A 19754-nucleotide genomic window follows, 5' to 3' on the forward strand; every position below is an offset into this window, starting at 1 on the left:
CTACCTTGCAAATTTCTCAGGAAAGTCTGTCCTGGAAAAAGACCATAAATACCTTTCTGAAGCAGCATCTTGGTGCACAAAGGAATTATCAAATTGCTTCCTTTGTTTATACTAATCACTGAAAAGTTCTTGATAAGAATTTTCAAGAAAAGTAATAGAAGGTCATTAAAAGAAGGGAAGTCATGGGCGCCTGGGTGGCTCAGTGGGTTAGGCCGCTGTCTTCGGCTCAGGTCGTGATCTCAGGGTACTGGGATCGAGTTCCACATCGGGCTCTCTGCTCACCGGGGACCCTGCTTCCTCCTCTCTCTCTCTGCCTGCCTCTCTGCCTACTTATGATCTCTCTCTGTCAAATAAATAACTAAAATCTTTAAAAAAAAAAAAAAGAAGGGAAGTCATAATCATCAGGGAATCTGAGTTGTATATAGTCATGGTGCATAAAAGAAGAACTGGGGGGAGGAAATGTCATATAACATATGACACTCAATGTCTAGAAGTCACTTAGCATTTAACATGCAGTCTTGGAGTCTGGGGAAGTGTGGAGATAAAGTTGATTAAAAGAAATCTGCATAAAGATTCTTTATATGTTTGATGTGTGTGTAATTTACAGAGATTTAGGGTGCGACTGTGGGACCCAGGTCAAGGGCAGTGCCCCACAACTGAGTGTACTCACTCAGGTCTGTTTTGGAGTGGTTATGCTTCCCAACTCCTCTGATGAACAGGATGCTGAGGGAGCATGAGATTTGCTCATCTGCGTAATTTTGTTGAAAGTATACTGAGATATATCCAGCTATATTCTCATGGAGAGTTAAAAAATTTTCCTAGGGTAGAAGGAAGAAAAATGTGATCCTGAGGCTCTCCACTCATTGCCTTGGAAGACATGTGACATATAGTAAGTCCTCAAAATCTTTGTTGGATGCATTATTGAATGAATGAATATGCCCAGTGATATCAAAAGCAATTTTGAGGGCATAATGGGAATGAAGATCTGATTATAGTGAATTAAAGAAAACATAAAACGAACAGAAGGGGAGAAGGCAAAAAGGAAACACTGCTGAAGAGTTTGCTGTAAAGGAGATGAAAGAAATGCGATAAGAGGTCAAAAGGAAGGTAGAATAAATTGGATTTTTTTTTCTTAAAGTAAATGACTTGTTATTGTAGGTGGCTATTCTACAATATGTTTGTGCTTTGATAAGAATGACCCAGTGAAGGGGAGAGAATTGATAGTGAGGGAGAAGGAGAAATTACTGAAGCAATATCCTTAGGTGGATGAGAAAGGCTGACCTGATGAACAAGATAGGTTCTTCCTTTGTCCATTGGTTACAAGGAGTTGAGTCTCTACAAGCAGGTGGATGCAGGGTAGTAGATGCTGGAGTATAAAATCCCACTCTCCTGATTCCTTCCATCTCCTTATTGGAAAAGGAATCAATGTCATCAACACAGAATGAGGCAAGAAGTATTTTAAATTTAAGAAAAAAGAAAGGGTATGATATATTCCAGGAGGGTAGGAGTTTGAATAGACCATACAAATATCCTGAAATTACCAAGAAGCCTAACAAAAATTTTGGAGTGTTCTTTAAAACTTATTTGCTGATCGCTACCTCCAAGGTTTATTTAGAACTTGAAACTAGGTTTATAAGAAAAAACTTTGTAAGAAAAAAAATCCTATCACATATTTGACTGGTAATGTTTAAAAGTTATACATTCTTGGGAATGTGTTTATCACTATAGTCTTTTAATCATATTAATCTTTTATAAATACAGCAGAGCTGGTATATTTAGTTAGGCTTTATATTATTATTTCTATAGATGAGCAGTTATTTTCAGAACTGGGACTTTACCCTGACTTCAGGCTATATAAATCAGCGAAACAGTATACAGACTTCAGTTCAATTCAATCATAATAATATGGTATTGCAATGTGTTATCAATTTGCAATTTTGAACAACTTTGGATATATTTTGATGTTAGCAAATATGAAAATAGAGGCTCAAAAATATCATAACAAAATAATAAAATCTGGGAACAGGGGATGTTTGGGTGTCTTGGGCTTCTAGGAGAGAATTAACTGAATTACCTGAAATTATTTCTTTTAAGTTTTATTGGTTTGATCCTCATACCACTTGAGATATCTGAAGAGGGAAAAAAAAAAAAAAGAGATTATGGCTAAAAAAAATCCTTGATATAGGATTGCTTGGCAATGCCATGCAGGGAATTGTTTTCTATATTGTTACATAAAAATATCATCTATAAAATTTTTCTTATCTGCTCAAAATTATTTTATGAAAATTTGGGGTATTTTAAAAAGGTAGATAGGGTAGCTAAATTTCACAGATAAAATTAAAACAAAACAAAACAAACAAACAAAACACATTTCAGCCCCTGTCTTCTGGCTTAATTTACTTATCTTTCTTCAGACTGAAATCGCCTCTGGTAATTTCTGGCTACAAGAATTGCAATTCTTTTGGAGATTCTGTATGGCATTCATGAAGAATATAATTATTATTTTCACTAGTGTGTGGAATGTACAGAAAATTTATAATAAACTTTCGTATGTTCAAGGTCATTACCACCATTAGTTCTGTATGATGTATTGTTTCAGGAATGTTAACACCTCATGTGAAGAAACTGAGGCATTTACTTGTTGAGGCAGTAAATGGCAAGGCAGTGTGCTTCATTCTGCAATCTTGATCCCTGGGAAGAAGAATTCATGGGCTTTATTTTACCTCTCCTAATCCATTATCTTCTTTTCTGTTCTTTGTCTAAGGCACTGAGATATTTTAGAAAAAACTCAGTCCTGGAACACATGCTGGGATGTTCCTATAAATGACTCTGAGAATTCTGGCTTTAATACAGCTTGACATACATCAGTCAGGCAAGTGACAGGCCGCCATGCACTGAACATGAAATGACTCACAGACTTTATCTTAGGGCACAGTTTCAGGGAGAGACTGAGTGCCCATAGGCTTTTGTGTCATTGTGCCCCCGCAGTTATTAAGTGTTCTCAGCGGTAGAAATGGCAGTGGCTTAATAAAGGATTTTCCTCTGATTATCCCCTTCTACAGGTAGGAGCCAAGAACATTTTCTCCCTTGAGAAGAGTGGGAATCAGAGGGCAGCAGGAAGACTCAGCAAAGGGAACTCTGAAAGGGAGTTCAAAAGAGTTTCACGCTGCATATTGGAAAGGAGAAGATTGTTAAACTCAGGGAAATACCAGATGAGTAATGTCCTGGTTGCACACGAAGTAGAATAGAGCTAAACACAAGGCACTGGCAAATATGCATAAATTAGCTGACATATTTGAGTGAGGAGGCAGATTAGAAGAGGAAATTCCCTGTAGGGATATGTTATTTGATCAGTTTGATAAGTTGCTATGCTGGGAAACTGTGAAGGTAAACATTTATAAATCAGTCCAATCCAAAGACTTTGGCATGTGTAGTGGAGTGTGATTTATAAGGTATATAGATTCAGGCATTTCAATGTGACATATGATTATTGATGACAACTTGATCATCTAATTCCAAAGTAAACATGGTTGGCATTATTAGAAGTTCAGAAATATTTATTGCGTGGTGTTCAGGTTGATGTTTGAAGATCATTCTTTCAGAGCTTTCTTTATGATAGAAGAATAGGGAGGGAGCAGAAAACAAGAGTTATTATCTCTGTTATGAATGGAATCATCTCCAAAATTCATATGCCCTAAACACCAATACCTCAGAATAGGGCTTTCTGGAAATAGGGCCTTTAAAGATGTGATTAAATTCCAATGAGGTCATTAGGGTGGACCCTAATCCATCTGTGTCCTTATAAGGAGAGGAGATCAGAACACAGACAACACGGACGAAGAGACAATGGGATGAAGACAGAAAAGGCAGCCACTGCAAGCCAAGGAAAGAGGCCTCAGAAGAAACCAAACATGTGGACACCTTGATTTTGGATTTCTAGCTTCCAAAAATATGAGAAAATGCACTCTGTTGCTGAAGCTACCCAGTTTGTGGGATTTTGTAGCCCTAGAGGACTAACAAACTTTCCTCAGTTTCCTCTAGTGAGAACACTTCAGGACTATTTTCTTTAACAACTTATTGAGGTCTCATTTACATAAAATGTACCTATCCAAGGTAACTTTTGTAACTATAGGCAATCGTTTATCCGCTCTTTGTTACTCTCCATTACTTTGCACTTACCAGAATTTTATGCAAATGTATACGGCCTCTTTTTTGGCCTGACTTTTTTTTTTTTTTTTAAGATTTTATTTATTTATTTGACGAGATCACAAGTAGGCAGAGAGGCAGGCGAGGGGGAGGGGAAAGCAGGTTCCCCACTCAGCAGAGAGCCCGATGTGGGGGCTCAATCCCAGAACCCTGAGATCATGACCTGAGCCAAAGGTAGAGGCTTAACCCACTGAGCCACTCAGGCGCCCTTTACCTGACTTTTTTTCCACCCAACATAATGAACTTTATATTCATCCGGTTTTGGGGGCATCAGTAGTTTGTTTTCTTTTTAGAGCGTAGTGTATTCCATTGTACGGATATATCTTAACTTATGTTGTTTATTCACCTGTTGATGGGCATATTGTGTATGGTTTTTTTTTTTCCTTTTTCTGGTTTGAGACTATTACAAATAAAGCCATATTCAAAAGTTATTCTTCCATAATCATCAAATATTGATTTCAGCAATAGGCTTGATAGTTCAAATCTGTCACTATAAGTTTTTGTGTACATTGGCCAGGTTTCTTAAAAGTGCTTGAAGTATACTGTGTGTTGTTTTTCTTTTGTTTTTGTCAACACCAGAAGAATAATTAGTATTTAGAAGTGAGTTTCTTTGGTGGAATGAATAACATTCAAGATACGTAGACTGTGTAGAAATCTTCTGTAGGAACATATATCCTTGCATGAACAGATAAAAGAATGTAACATATCTGCCACTCTATACCTATCAGAATGATCCAGAATGGGAAGACTGCTAGCCTTATGTTAAAATACTTAATAGAGGATTTTCTCTTTGACTCCAACTTTGACATTGGAAATTTGAAATTGGAAATTGATTGATTTCTGCTACTCTGCCTGTAATATGGCTGCTTTGGCCTTGGACGAATCTTTCGTAATATGTGCTGTCAGAGTGCTTAAAAGAATAGAGAGCTGAGATTTCATCAAGCATATATAACAGGTGGTATGACTATTTTTGTACCTATTTGTTGTAAACTATGAGACAAAATTCACTTGGAGACTTGAGTTCATTATAATTCATGCCACCTGTATCAAAGTTGACTCTCAATGATATTTAATTATAACTACCTAAAACAATTTAATAATTGTGAACAATCAAATTGATGTAGTTTGGTTCATAACAGTTACCTTCTATATAAGATGGGGGTAATAACAGTACTGAGCTGTCAATGTCTTTGTAAAAATTAAAGTAATAATATATATATAATGTGCTTAGACCAGTGCCTGGTCTAAAGGTAGCAAAAAATGATATGGGTATCTACCTATATATTTTAGGAGTCTTTCATGCTGAAAATTTTATAAATACCAGAACATTGATCAGAATGAAAGTTTTAAACTGAAAGGATAAAGCTCTTGTTAGGAAAATCTAATATTAGCAGATGCTAACACCTGAGACAATGGTGTGGTTTGAATTCTGTAACCCGAAAAAGATATGCTGCTGTCTTAACTCCCTGTACCTGTGAATGTGACCTTATTTAGGAAGAGGATATTTGCAGATGTAATCAAGAAGTCATCCTGAATTAGGACAGACCCTAATCTAAAAACCAGTGTCTTTGCAAAAAGAAGAAATTTGGGGTACACAGACATATACGAACACAGGGGAAAAGGTCATGCAAAGGCTGAGGCAAAGATTGTAATTATGGTGCCATCAACAAAAGAATGCTAAAAATGGCTACAACCACCAGAAACTAGAAAAGGCAAGAAAATATTCTTCCCTAGACCCTTCACAGGAAGCATGGCGTTGTGTACATGGCCATTTCAGATTTCCAGACTGCAGAACCATGAGAAAATAAATTTCTATTGTTTTAAACCACCAAGTTTGTAATATGTAATATTCATTAACTTCAAACAATTTAAACAAACAAATAAATAAATAAATATCTCAGCTTAGAAATCTGTGATTCTGACAGAAATAACCCAGAAAGAAGCAAAATTTTTATTCAGCTGACTGAAGTACAGTTGCTTCATTCTTTGTGTCATCTCCTCCCTTTGTTTAATCATGCTTAGATGATAAAAATGGAAGACTATGTTTTACTTAAATTTTTAATATCTCACGTAAAATTTTTATCTCCTCAGGATTACACCATTGAAATAATACTTTTATTATTTATTTATTTATTTTTAATTTATTATTTTATTTATTTATTTGAGAGAGAACAAGCACGAGCAGAGAGAGGGGCAGAGAGAGAGGGAGAATCAGACTCCCCGCTGAGCAGGGAGTCCAACACAGGCTGATCTCAGGACATTAAGATCATGACCTGAACCACAGACAGTCACTTAATCAACTGAGCCATGTATGTGCCCCACAATAATCAGACTTTTAAAAAGAAAGAAAATTTTATGAGAGTGTTTCTTCATTTATGACAAAAAGAAAATAAGAAAAATTTTAAAAAGAAAATAAAGAACTAAATTTGGAAACATCACTATCATTCAATGTCTTCACCAAGCATTTTGACTGCACTTCTATTTAAGCAGTTTATCCTATTTTTGAATTCCTTTCTTGGTCTCAAATAAAAAACTCAAATATATATTTAGGATTGATAAATTTAGAAAATTATATTCAAGCAAATATTTTCTTCTTTAAAAGAAACAAAAAACAAAAAACAAAACTTAACAAGGATCCAGAAGTTCATATAATCCCTGCATAAAAGCATAACAAAAGAAAGATAGATGCAAATCTAAGTAATGTAAGAAGAAAAACAACACCATTAATTTAAAAAAATTCTCCAGCTTGATTAATGTTAAAAGTGTCACAGTGAGTTATTGTTTTTCATAGTTATTAAGAGACAGAATATGCAAATGGAGAATGGCCAGACCATATATAAAAATAGAATTCTGACCCACAATCTGCAGCAACAAGCCCAGGAAACCAACCCACTCTCTATAGGAACAGCTCCAGAAGCCAGCCTGGTATCTATAAATCAGACTTGTAGAAAGTCAGACCATCAATGACTAGTAGCAACGTAGGCTGCTGAACAGTAATCCCTATAACAATTCGCCCCAAGTGGACAGCACTTGACTAACAACTGACAACCTCCCTAATTTTCTTTTTAAGATTTTATTTATTTATTCGACAGAGAGAGATCACAAGTAGGCAGAGAGGGAGGCAGAGAGAGAGAGGAGGAAGCAGGCTCCCCACCAAGGAGAGAGCACCCGATGCGGGGTTCGATCCCAGGATGCTGGGATCATGACTTGAGCTGAAGGCAGAGGCTTTAACCCTCTGAGCCACCCAGGCACCCCAACTTCCCTAATTTTGATTCCAGCTTCTAATTTAAAGATCAACCAGAGAAAGCCAAATGTGCACCTGCAAAAATCACATAGTATTTTCAGCTTTCAGTGACCTCACTTGCAGCTTCCCCTTGCCAAGGGACTAATCAAGGCACACCTGAAGCCTTCTCTTTTCTCTAAAACATTCCCCACTCCTCTGTCCGCCTTTAAATCTCTGCCCAGAAGCAAGTGATGGTGCTGACTCTCTGGCTATAGCAAGCCCTGAATAAATAATCTTTTTTTTTTATTCTTATATAAACCTTTTAGGTAAAAGAGCCAAAAAGAAGATAAACTCCTTAACGCTGCCTATTTCTATGAGTGTTCTAACTACAGATGAGTGTGCAACCACAGTGCTCCAGATACATAACTGTTGAAAAATTTATTTACAATGAAATTCTAAAATCATATTACCTTTATTCATTTATTTGTAGAATTAAGGTAGGTGGCCTACGGTATATTCAATGATGAGCAATAATTGAGGTGTGTAAACACATTCACTTTGGCACAGATTGAAGATTTAGCAATCTTATTTTCTAAAGACAGAACATAGCTGCGACATTTTATTCTATTCATATAAGGTGTGGAAGTAATTGGTGAATAATTATAAGTGTGTCATGTATGCATTCAATCCACTGGGACTAAAGTTCACCTGCAAAGTCAAATAGGCAAACTGCATTTCTCCCTTAGCTTGGTTCAGGAAATAACATTGGATTCACAAATGATCAGATGAAGCACTTTAAATTAAGAACTTATATATGATATACCTTATATATCATTGGTATGTTTGGTTTGTTAGGTTTAACATTGAAGTTTAACTTAAAAAAATGTGTTTTTCTAAGATTGTCTCCATTATTACAACACTAGAATTTTTCTTTTAATTTTTTAAATTTTTTAATGTATGCTCCATGCCCAGTGTGGAGCCCAAAGCAGGGCTTAAACTCAGGACCCTGAGATCAAGACCTGAGCTGAGGTCAAGAGTCAAGGCTTAACTGACTGAACCACCCTGGTGCCCCTTACAGTAGAATTTTTAAAAAAGATTTGAAAAGTTGCTTCAAATCACACTCGTTTCTTGATACGACTATCACTGTAACTGGAAAGGGCTGAATATTGTGCAAGTGGACTTTAACCGAGTCAACGTTGGATTACTCAACATCTGATTATCTAACTTGTAAATTTTACACACCCTGCTCTTTTCTGTTTCTACCTAGCATTTCTTCCTTTTCTTTTCCTTGTTATTAACATAGAATGTATAATTTTTTTCAGGGGTACAGGTCTGTGATTCATCAGTCTTACACAATTCGCAATGCTCACCATTGCACATACCCTTCCCAATGTTCATTATCAGCCACCCTTCCCTCCTACCCCCATCCACTCCAGCAATCCTCAGTTTTTTTCCTGAGATTAAGAATCTCTTATGGTGTGTCTCCCTCTCTGGTTTCAACCTGTTTCATTTATTCCTCGCTTCCCCCATGATCCTCTGACTTGTTTCTCAAATTCCACATATCAGCAAGATCATACAAAAATTGTCTTTCTCTGATTGACCTATTTCACTTAGCATAATAACCTCTAGTTCCATCCATGTTGTTGTAAAAGGCAAGATTTCATTTTTGATGGCTGAATAATATTACATTGTGTATGTATATACCCCATCTTCTTTATCCATTCATCTGTCGGTGGACATCTAGGCTTTTTCCATAGTTTGGCTGTTGTGGCTGCTATAAACATTGGGGTGCACATGCCCCTTTGGATCACGTACATTTATATCTTTGGGGATAATACCCTGTAGTACAATTGCTGGGTCATAGGGTAGTTCTATTTTCAACTTTTTTAGGAACCTCCATACTGTTTCCCAGAGTGGCTGCACCAGCCTGCATTCCCACCAACAGTATAAGAGAGTTCCCCTTTCTTCCCATCCTTGCCAATATTTGTTGTTTCTGATTTGTTAAATTTAGCCATTCTGATTGGTGTGAGGTGGTACCCCATTGTAGTTTTGATTTATATTTCCTTGATGCTGAGTGATGTTATCACTTTTTCATGTGTCTGTTGGTCATTTGGATATCTTCTTTGCAGAAATATCTGTTTATGTCCTCTACCCATTTCTTGATTGGATTGTTTGTTCTTTGGGTGTTGAGTTTGATCAGTTCTTTATAGATTTTGGATACTAGCCCTTTATGTGATATGTCATTTGCAAATATCTTCTCCCATTCTGTCAATTGTCTTTTAGTTTTGTTGACTGTCTCCTTTGCTGTGCAAAAGCTTTTAATCTTGATGAAGTCTCTATAGTTCATTTTTACCCTCACTTGCCTTGCTTTGGTGATGTATCTAGGAAGAAGTTGCTGTGGCTAAGGTCAAAGAGGTTGCTGCACGGGTTCCCCTCAAGGATTTTCTGTCTCACATTGAGGTTTTTCATCCATTTTGAGTCTATTTTTGTGTGTGGTATAAGAAAATGGTCCAGTTTCATTTTTCTGCATGTGGTTGTCCAATTTTCCCAACTTTGTTAAAGAGACTACTGTCTTTTTTCCATTAGGCATTCTTTCCTGCTTTGTCAAAGATTAGTTGGCCATGGAGTTGAAGATCCATTTCTGGGGTCTCTGTTCTGTTCCATTGACCTATGTGTCTGTTTTTGTGCCAGTACAATATTGTCTTGATGATTACAGCTTTGTAATACAGTTTGAAGTCTGGAATTGTGATGTCACCAGCTTTGTTTTTCTTTTTCAATATTCCTCTGGTTATTTGGGGTCTTTTCTGGTTCCTTACAAATTTTAGGATTATTTGTTCCTTTTCTGTGAAAAAAGTTGATGGAATTTTGATAGATTGCATTAAATGTGTAGACTGCTTTAAGTAGCATAGACATTTTCACGATATTTGTTCTTCCAATCCATGAGCATGGAACGTTTTTCCATTTCTTTGTGTCTTCCTCCATTTCTTTCATGAGTACTCTGTAGTTTCCTGAGTACAGATTCTTTGACTCTTTGGCTAGATTTATTCCTAGATATCTTATGGTTTTGGGTGCAATTATAGTGGCACCGACTCTTTAATTTCTCTTTCTTCTATCTTGTTTTTGGTGTACAGAAATGCAACTTATTTCTGTGCATTGATTTTATATCCTTACACTTTACTGAGTTCCTGTTTGAGTTCTAGAAGTTTTGAGGTGGAGTCTTTTGGGTTTTTCACATGGAGTATTATATAATCTGCAAAGAGTGAGAGTTTGACTTCTTCTTTGCCAAATCGGATACCCTGTATTTCTTTTTGTTGTCTGATTGCTGAGGCTAGGACTTCTAGTACTATGTTGAATAGCAGTGGTGATAGTGAACAGTCCTGCTGTGTTCCTGGCCTTAGGGGAAAGCTCTCATTTTTTTCCCCATTAAGAATGATATTTGTTGTGTGATTTTCATAGACGGTTTTGATGATATTGAGATGTGTACCCTCTCTCCCTATACTGTGAAGAGTTTTAATCAAGAAAGGATGCTGTACTTTGTCAAATGGTTTTTCTGCATCTATTGAGAGTTTCATATGGTTCTTGTCCTTTCTTTTATTAATGTAATGTATCACATTGATTGATCTGCAGATGTTGAACCAACCATGCAGTCCAGGAATAAATCCCACTTGGTCATGGAGAATAATCCTTTTAATGTACCATTGGATCTTACCAGCTATTATATTGGTGAGAATTTTTGCATCCATTTTCATCAGGGATATTGGTCTATAATCTGCTTTTTGATAGGGTCTTTGTCTGGTTTTGGGATCAAGGTAATGCTGGCCTCATAAAATGAATTTGAAGGTTTTCCTTCCATTTCTATTTTTTGGAACAGTTTCAGAAGAATAGATACCAAATCTTCTTTAAATGTTTGGTAGAATTCTCCTGGGAAGTCAACTGGCCCTGGTTTCTTGTTTCTTGGGCTATTTTTGATTACTGTTTCAATTTCCTTGCTGGTTATGAGTCTGTTCAGGTTTTCTATTTCTTCCTGGTTCAGTTTTGGTAGTTTATACATCTCTAGGAATGCATCCATTTCTTCCAGCTTGTCTAATTTGTTGGCATATAGTTGCTTATAATATATTCTTACAATTGTATTTCTTTGGTGTTGGCTGTGATCTCTCCTCTTTCATTCATGATTTTATTTATTTGGCTCCTTTCTCTTTTTCTGTTTGATAAGACTGGCCAGAGGTAAACTAGGAACTGGTTCTTTTAAAGAATTAATAAGATTGATAAACCCCTCACCAGACTTATCTGCCTAGCATTTCATAATGTTTCTTTTTCTAAGGCTGCCTTTGTAACTTCAAATTTCTCAGTCTAGAGCTGCACTAATTCATTTAGGAACCAGTAGTCACATGTGGCTGTTCACCTCTTAAAGCACAATAAGTGTGACTGGAAACTGAAATCTTACTTTTAGTTAATTAAAATAAAAATTAAAACACTTATATCCAATTCAGTTATTAGAAAACTGTTTAGAACAGCATAAGTACATAAGTCCATTTTTTTAACTCTAAATTTTATGACATCTGCATGCAGAACATATATTCCTGATAGAAACAGTGTCTCAATGTGGTCTGTAAGTGAAAGATAAACTCCACATTCAAAGATTTAGTATGAAAATAATATGAAATATCTTACTAATAATTTAATGTGGAGTACATCTAGAAGTGATGTTATTTTTAACATGTTAGTTAAAAATTATTAAAATTGAGTTCATTTGCTTCTTTTTTACTTTTTTTAAATATCACTACAGAAATGTTTAAAATTTTTTAGTTGGTTTGAATTCCATTTCTATAGAACAGTGCTGGACTAACATATCCCAGGCTCTTTCTCAATTCTCTCGGGGTAACAGAGTTGTCTTTTCTAGTCTCAGACTACTGTCACTTTGCACATCCTAGAGAAATCCCATGAACCTCTCAAACACTTAGAATTTCCCTCAGTCTTTCCTTTAATTTCCATTAAAGAAAACTCAAAAATCCATATCTGTACCTACAAACCCTCTTTGTTATTCCTTTTGTGTTAGTTAAGGTCTGATTATAAACACCATAACCCAACTTAGGCTATCATATGTGGAAAGGGGGTGGGTATTAGAGTAAAAACTCAAGGGATACCTAACTGGCTCAGTCAGTACAGCATGTGACAATTGATCTTGGGGGTCATGAATTCATATACCACATGGGGTATAGAGTTTACTTTAAAAATAACTCAATTACTTCAGGGCACCTGTGTGACTCAGTTGTTTAAATGGCTGGCATTGGCTCAGATCATGATCAGGGGTCCTGGGATTGAGCCCATCGTTGGATTCCTACTTAGTGGGGAGTCTGCTTCTCCTTCTCTCTCTTGCCTGCTTCCACTCATCCTTGCACTCTCTCTCTCAAATAAATAAATAAAATCTTTTAAAAACCCTCAATTACATCATCAAATTAATGACAATGAATAACTACATATTACAAGTTATTAATGGTAGAATATATAATGCTTGAAGTGAATTGAACTAATTCTGCCTTTTTAAAAAAAGATTTATTTATTTATTTGAGAGAGAGAGAGCACTCAAGAGAGAGGGGCAGAGAAAGGGAGAGAAAATCTCAAGTAGACTTTGAGCTCAGTGAGGAGCTCCATGCCGGACTCGAGATAATGATCCCGAGACCACAGCCTGAGCTGAAAACAAGAATCCCACACTTCACTGATTGTGCCACCCAAGTGCCCCCTAATCACTTGTCTTTTAAATTTCAGTTTTCCTTGCTTAGTTTTCAATTTGGTACATAACAGGGACAATCAAGGTGTAAAAAAGGGCAAATAAGCCATGTGACAGTAACTTATTCATTTTAGTGTTACCTAATTATACCAGAAGGACCCCAGTAGTAATCACAGTGCCTATTTATTTATAGGTTGTTTTTAGACATATCTTTGACTGTGAGAAACTGACTGAGTCATTTAAACTCAGTTCAGTGGTTAAGTGAACGAACCTTTGACAAAAGGTTTTAATATTAATGCTAATGATTCAGAATTACCAACTCCCTTTTATCAAACAACCTCCAGAGCAACAATTTAATGTTTGCTTTTAAAAATTAGCAGCTGATTCAAATGAAAATAATTGCTCACAATTGGCAAGAAATAAACCAGCTAGGAGTTAGAGGATAAGAATGCTTCTCTAATTAATTCAAAATTATTTACCGAATGCCACCTGTCTGAGGGAATACTCAATAAGAATATATAAATAAAACACAATCCTTGATCTTGATGATGAAGAATTCAGTGACTATGATGCGTTATTATGTATCTGGGGGAATTATAAAGATGAAAAGTACCATTTTTCATGTGTTTTTCCTTTCCACAAACTCAAAGAATCTCCTTTCCCTCTATCTATCAGTATTAAGTCCTTCAAAAATTCAAATTCTAGGTAATACAAAAGCTTTTCCTTTAGTAAATAAAAATCCTAATTTGTTACAGAGTCACTGCTGGAGGAGTAAAGCTGGATGCCACCAGAAGCTTAAGAAAATGGTTGGGTTTTGAGGTGAAGAATGGGAATGTCTCTGCCTGTGAACTAAAATCCATGAGAGGGAGGGGGTGGAGGAATCACAACCTCATTTCAGTGCTATGCATCCCAGAGTAGTGGGATCTCTGGATAGGATCAGCTGCATCCAAGGCACAACAATCATACAGGCTCTATAGAGAGAAGACAAGGGAGGTGGTAGGAGAAGCAAGGGAAAAAGGCAGAGACAGTGTGAACACACTTCCCCTACACAGTGACCCTGACATGAATTTCCTGCCTAGCCCAAGAGTTGGGATTGAACCGGATATATCTGATTTTAGAAAAAAACTGAAGACATGAAGCAGTGTTCACATCTGAGGCTGAGAAGAAAATTCATACCGTCCCAGGCTGACAACCAAGACTGATGATGGTCAGCCAGGAGGCTTTTGTTTGGCCTATTAATGAACAGCTGCCAGGCCAAGCCCACTGGGTTTACTTTCCACTGCTTCGCTACCCTGCCTCAGGTTACACTTCTCTGGAATCCCTACCCTAGACTTTTCTCAGTCCAGCAACTAAAGAGGTAACCCTCAGCACATCGGGAGCCCCAGGACGCCACTGCAACGTTAAAGCAATCATCCTTTGATCTGTCGCATCCATTTACAGTCTTAATATTGTGATATCTGCTCTGTGTATACCAGATCAAACTTGGCAAAAATTGGGTTACCAGGAATTATTTAGACAGTTAAAACAAATAAGTCTACTGGGGCGCCAGTGTGGTACAGTCAGTTAAACATCCGACTCTTGGCTTTGGCTGGGGCCATGATCTCAGGGCCCTGAGACTGAGTCCCACACCAGTCTCCCGCTCAAGGTGGAGTCTGCTTAAGCCTCTCTCCCTCCATCCCTCCCCCCACACTCTCTCCCTCTCTCTTTCTCATAAATAAATCTTTAAAAAATTTCTATTTCATTATTTAAACATGAGAAATAGTATAGGTCATTCTCATTTTGAATATTATCACCTTGAAATTCATTATTTTCTCCTTGTGTTTAACTTACATTGCAGTTTACTAGAGCTTATACTTAAAAGAGAATGAAATGATAACTAACACTACTTAAAAATCAACAATTAGTATGGTAATTAATAGCAACAGCTAATTCACTGTATTATTGCTACTCAGGTTTCTTTGTTTTGTTTTTGCTATTTTCTTTTCCAAGGTATACCTGTATGTATAGTGGGAGAATATTTTTGATATATTAAGAAATTTATCCCTCTAATTCTTTTATTATTATTATTATCTATTTTATACCATGAGTCCCTTCTGCTATTAAAACTAAGCCTCCGAATTAGAATATGTATAATTCCTACTATGTGTGTGTAAAAAGAATATTTAAAATCTAGCTTTGGGTGCCAAAATAGTCCTTTAAAACTTACAGCAGGGACAATAATCTTGAGAGTAAATTTCTCATTTGCACGAGTTAGGTATATTTTGGAGCTCAAAAGGCTAAGGCTTAATGGGAGCAGAGCATAAATACTATGCCAAATGCAACAAATTATAAAAACAATAAAAACAGAGCCAAACCACCCAACCTAAGGGCTTAGGCAAGGACAGAAAAGAAGAAATGAAGAGAAAGAGAAGGGAGAGAAAAGAAGAAATGAGACCAAGGAAAGGGGTTTGTGGTGGGGGGACCACACCTGAAAATCCTAATAGTCAGCTGTCAAGTCTCCACATGGGCATGCCAGGATGCACCTGTGTAAACTCAGCCAAGCTCAGGGGACCGTCCTCACATTGTTCCACTGAGGATGGCACAGCTCGCAGGCCAGAACATAAGAACTCTTGTATTTCTATGTGCCACGTACAGTCAGCTAATCCATTAAGCAGGAATGACTTCAATGCCCAGTCCTACCTTGTGGAAAACACTGATGTGCTTGACCTCTCTGTCAATGTCTTAGAGCCCTCCCACTCCACTCCTGCATCTCCCACCAAAAAAGAAAGGCTGGCTACTCACAAAGCCAGTGATGGGACAAAAGACAAGGGGTGGTGTGTGAAGGAAAACCGTCAGCCCTTGAACTTGTTTGGGGGAGAAAGGAATGAGTTCACAGTTACCACCTTTATTAATTTGAATATAGAGCAATTACATGTAATTTTCTGTTTTAATACTGAATACCGAAAAGTAACCGAACTTTCTGTAAAACTATCTTTCAATGCCTAAGTTCACTTTATAAATGAAATATTTCCTACCACTACAGATTAAAAAAAAGTCACCAGACACTGGGTTAGAATCTTTTTCCTCATAGATATGCCTTGGCAATTTTTTTTTTTTTTGCCTCTACATTAAAGTTCTATCTTCAATTGTTCATTAATGTCTTTCATTAAGATAACGGAGATGAGAATTATTGAAAGCTTTTAAAATGTGTACTAACCACTGGGAAATATCTGTCTCGTATTTTAAATTACAGAGCTGCTCTTCAGTTCAACAAAGTAATGTGAGGGGGGGAAAAAAAAAGCCCTGACTTCTAGAATTTTATTTTATGATTTATTTATTTATTTACTGTCAAAAGGTGTATCCTCATCATCTCTCAGCAGGCCTGAAAAGGCAACAGATGTTTCCTATCGTGCGTTTCCTCTCAGTCTTCGGTTAGTTTCTGACAGGCTGAAACCAGAATATTTATCACGGTTGGTGTGCTCGCTCTGTAATTGCTATTTGTCAAATTCACAAAAACATCTTTTAAAGAGATCTAGCACCATTTAAACTAAGGCTATCTAATTTGACTATAATGACAACTTCTGGTCAAAATTTCAATCAAATAGGTGTATAGAATAAACATTCTCTTTCCACAGCATATGCATGCTCAAATTAGCTATTCGTAATGACTTAAATGTTCAACATTTAAGGTGTCTTATAATAATGAATTGGGAAGTTTCCAAGTATATGTAAAAACAAAAAGAAAGCATAATTTAAAAGTCCTTTAAGTAAATACCATTTGGAAGGTATGCAGTATTACTGTTAATATTATTATAATAGAAATGGTAATAATTGTAAGACATATCTTAATGTATTCTGTGATTTAACAAGAACATAAGTTTAATGCTTATCCTATAATTCTCTCAAGACAATGTGATGAGTCAAAATGGACATTATTAGTCATTATTTTAATCAATGAAAAAAGAGAGGCAAAGAAAGGTGAAGAGGTCCAGCTACGTTCACACTAAGAAAAGCTTTTTTAATCTTGTGCTGACATTTTAGCTTATTAAAATTAGTAACTGGGGCTCCTGGGTGGTGCAGTCGATTGAGTTTCTGACTCAGTTTCGGGTCAGGTTGTGATCACAGGGTCCTGGGATAGAGGCCCTGCCAGGGTCACACTCAGTACAGAATTTGCTGGAGATTCTCTCTCCCCCTCCCACTCATGCTCTCTCTCTCAAATAAATAAATAAACGTTAACAAAAATATTAGTGGTGGGCCACCGTCTCAGGTCCCCTCCCTTCTCAGGAGCTTTGAACTATCACTCAATAAATCTTGCTTTGCTGTTCCCCTCCCAAAATTCGTAGCATCTTTTTTTTTTTTTTAGATTTTATTTATTTATTTGACAGAGAGAGATCACAAGTAGGCAGAGAGAGAGAGAAAGAGAGAGAGAGAGAGAGGAAAGCAGGCTTCTTGCTGAGCAGAGAGCCTGATGCAGGGCTCGATCCCAGGACCCTGAGATCACAACCTGAGCTGAAGACAGCAGCTTAACCCACTGAGCCACCCAGGCGCCCCTCGTAGCATCTTTTGACTCAAAACAAATCATGTCATGCATATGTATGCCACAAGCCCAGATGGACATGGGTGTAAGACATTCCACAGTGCTGGGAAACCAGGCAAAGCAACATCATACTTCTTATATACTCTAATAACCTGCTTTAATAGACATTTTGTTATCGGGGTCCTGGCATTTATTTGATGCAAATTATTTCTAAGTTTCTTACTATCAGACTGACCCATCTCTTTTTTAGGGAAGAAATGTGTTGAGGGGGGCTGATCTTCAAGGCTAAACTATATATTTCATTCCAAATAGTAGTTTTTAAATAAAATCAAGTATCCCATTGATACTTACCTTCAACCATTGGGTTCTAGTCGTTTCAAGTCTGCGTAAGAGTAGATTTTAAAATGAAGAAGGGTTTTCCCTTCAGTTTTGATTACAAGAATTTCTTGAGGTGTGGAGAAACAGCAACATTAGGTAGATCTTGTTTTTGCATATATTTCTAGGCAAAAACAATACTTTATTTTGGGGAATTTAGAGTCTTATGAATTGATGAAAGTCCATTTTTTTTTATTTTTTTTTTTTAGAATAACAAAAAACATTTTACTAAAACATAAGATTTACAGAAGTTTCCAGACAAGCCATACAAAACGGTCACTAGCTTTTTCTTGAAGGAAGGATTCTACACTTGACAGCAAAGTCACAATGTTATTAGTGAGGGCTGTGATGTTTGTTTAATGTTCCCATTTTGGTTCAAACAATCCAGCTTGTCCATCTACAGTGTCTAAATAAAGTTAGACTTGGATAGAGAGCATATTCTACAGAACTGGTTACCTGCTTTTAACCAATGCAATTAGATCACCATAAAAAGGGGGAAAGGAACCCATAAAATTAAAATAAAACTACCTCTCCCCCTCAAAAAAGTAATAAAGAAAAACACCCAAACCCCTGCAGCTAACCCTGACAACTACCTTCATTCACAGTGCTTAACCATGATGGGGGAAATGAATAAAAGCAGAGAAGGGCCGCTGCTTTTAAACGTTTCACAATAATCCAGATGGTACTTCCAGCCTCTGCTCATGCTTTACAACAGTGAATCAGAACAAGACATAGATTTGCTAATGTGCATTTAATCACCAAAGGACTGAAGATGTCTGGGCTTTTATTCTGTAATGTTTCGAAGACTGTGTCCATTAAATGCAAACAAAAAAGGAAGAAGTCTTGGCAGAACAGGATAAGTGATGCACACTTGATGATCAGATCGATTTTAAATATTATTCATGGCATATAGCCTAGTCCATGCTCTAGCTGTTTCTATGGCTTGGGTCTCGTTGGTCTTCCACTGCTCTGCTACATCGTTTGCTAACGGATCATCCGGATTGGGAGCACTTAACAAAGCCTGGATCGATAGCAGAACTGTGCGGATCTGCAGTGCTGGGGACCACTTATCTTTCAAAATATCTAAACATATTCTTCCCAACTTGTCTACATTAGCATGATAAATTTTGGTCATGAAACGTACTTTAGGGGCTGCCATCGGGTATTCTTCTGGTAGGAATAGTTCAAGCTTAAAAGTCCCTCCCTCAAAGGGGGAATCCTGAGGGCCAGCAATGACCACATGAAAATAATGGGCGTTGCTCTCATCTGGTTCTGCTTTAATGCCAGGAACTGGTTCTGCCAGCAAACGCTGGGTTTCCTTGATAATCCTGCGGGGCAGCCCGGCCATCTTGTCAGATCCCGAGTTCGGCCTCTGGTCTCGACTCTGGCTCCGCTCGCCTCCCCAATTTTTAATTGATATGAGTAATGCTATTAATTCTATATAATAAAGCCAACTCCCTCACCCCATCTTTACCTTCTCATGTTCCATGAAGGCAGGTATCTTGTCAATCTTGTTTACTGTTTTACCCTCAGGATCTATGGGACACTTGATTTTATTTTAAAAAGACTACCATTTGGAATGAAAAATACAGTTGAACCTTCAAAATCAGTCCCCATCACATTTCCTACCAGAAATAAAGATGAGCTGTTCTGGTAATAAAAATCTTAGAAACAACAGTGTCTACAACAATGCTGATACATGGCAG

The 19754-nt window shown here is 37.0% G+C and overlaps 1 protein-coding gene across 1 annotated transcript; it reads right to left on the reverse strand.

The window, feature by feature from the left end:
* Positions 1-18820: 18820 nt before the first annotated feature.
* On the reverse strand, positions 18821-19443 carry LOC116593063 (ubiquitin-conjugating enzyme E2 N-like). Its single transcript, XM_032346850.1, has one exon. The coding sequence runs from the start codon at positions 19394-19396 to the stop codon at positions 18938-18940; it is 459 nt and encodes a 152-aa protein (XP_032202741.1). The 5' UTR covers positions 19397-19443; the 3' UTR covers positions 18821-18937.
* Between the last annotated feature and the right edge of the window lie 311 nt (positions 19444-19754).

This window comes from Mustela erminea, chromosome 6 (assembly GCF_009829155.1).
Source record: "Mustela erminea isolate mMusErm1 chromosome 6, mMusErm1.Pri, whole genome shotgun sequence".
Taxonomy (NCBI): Eukaryota; Metazoa; Chordata; class Mammalia; order Carnivora; family Mustelidae; genus Mustela; species Mustela erminea.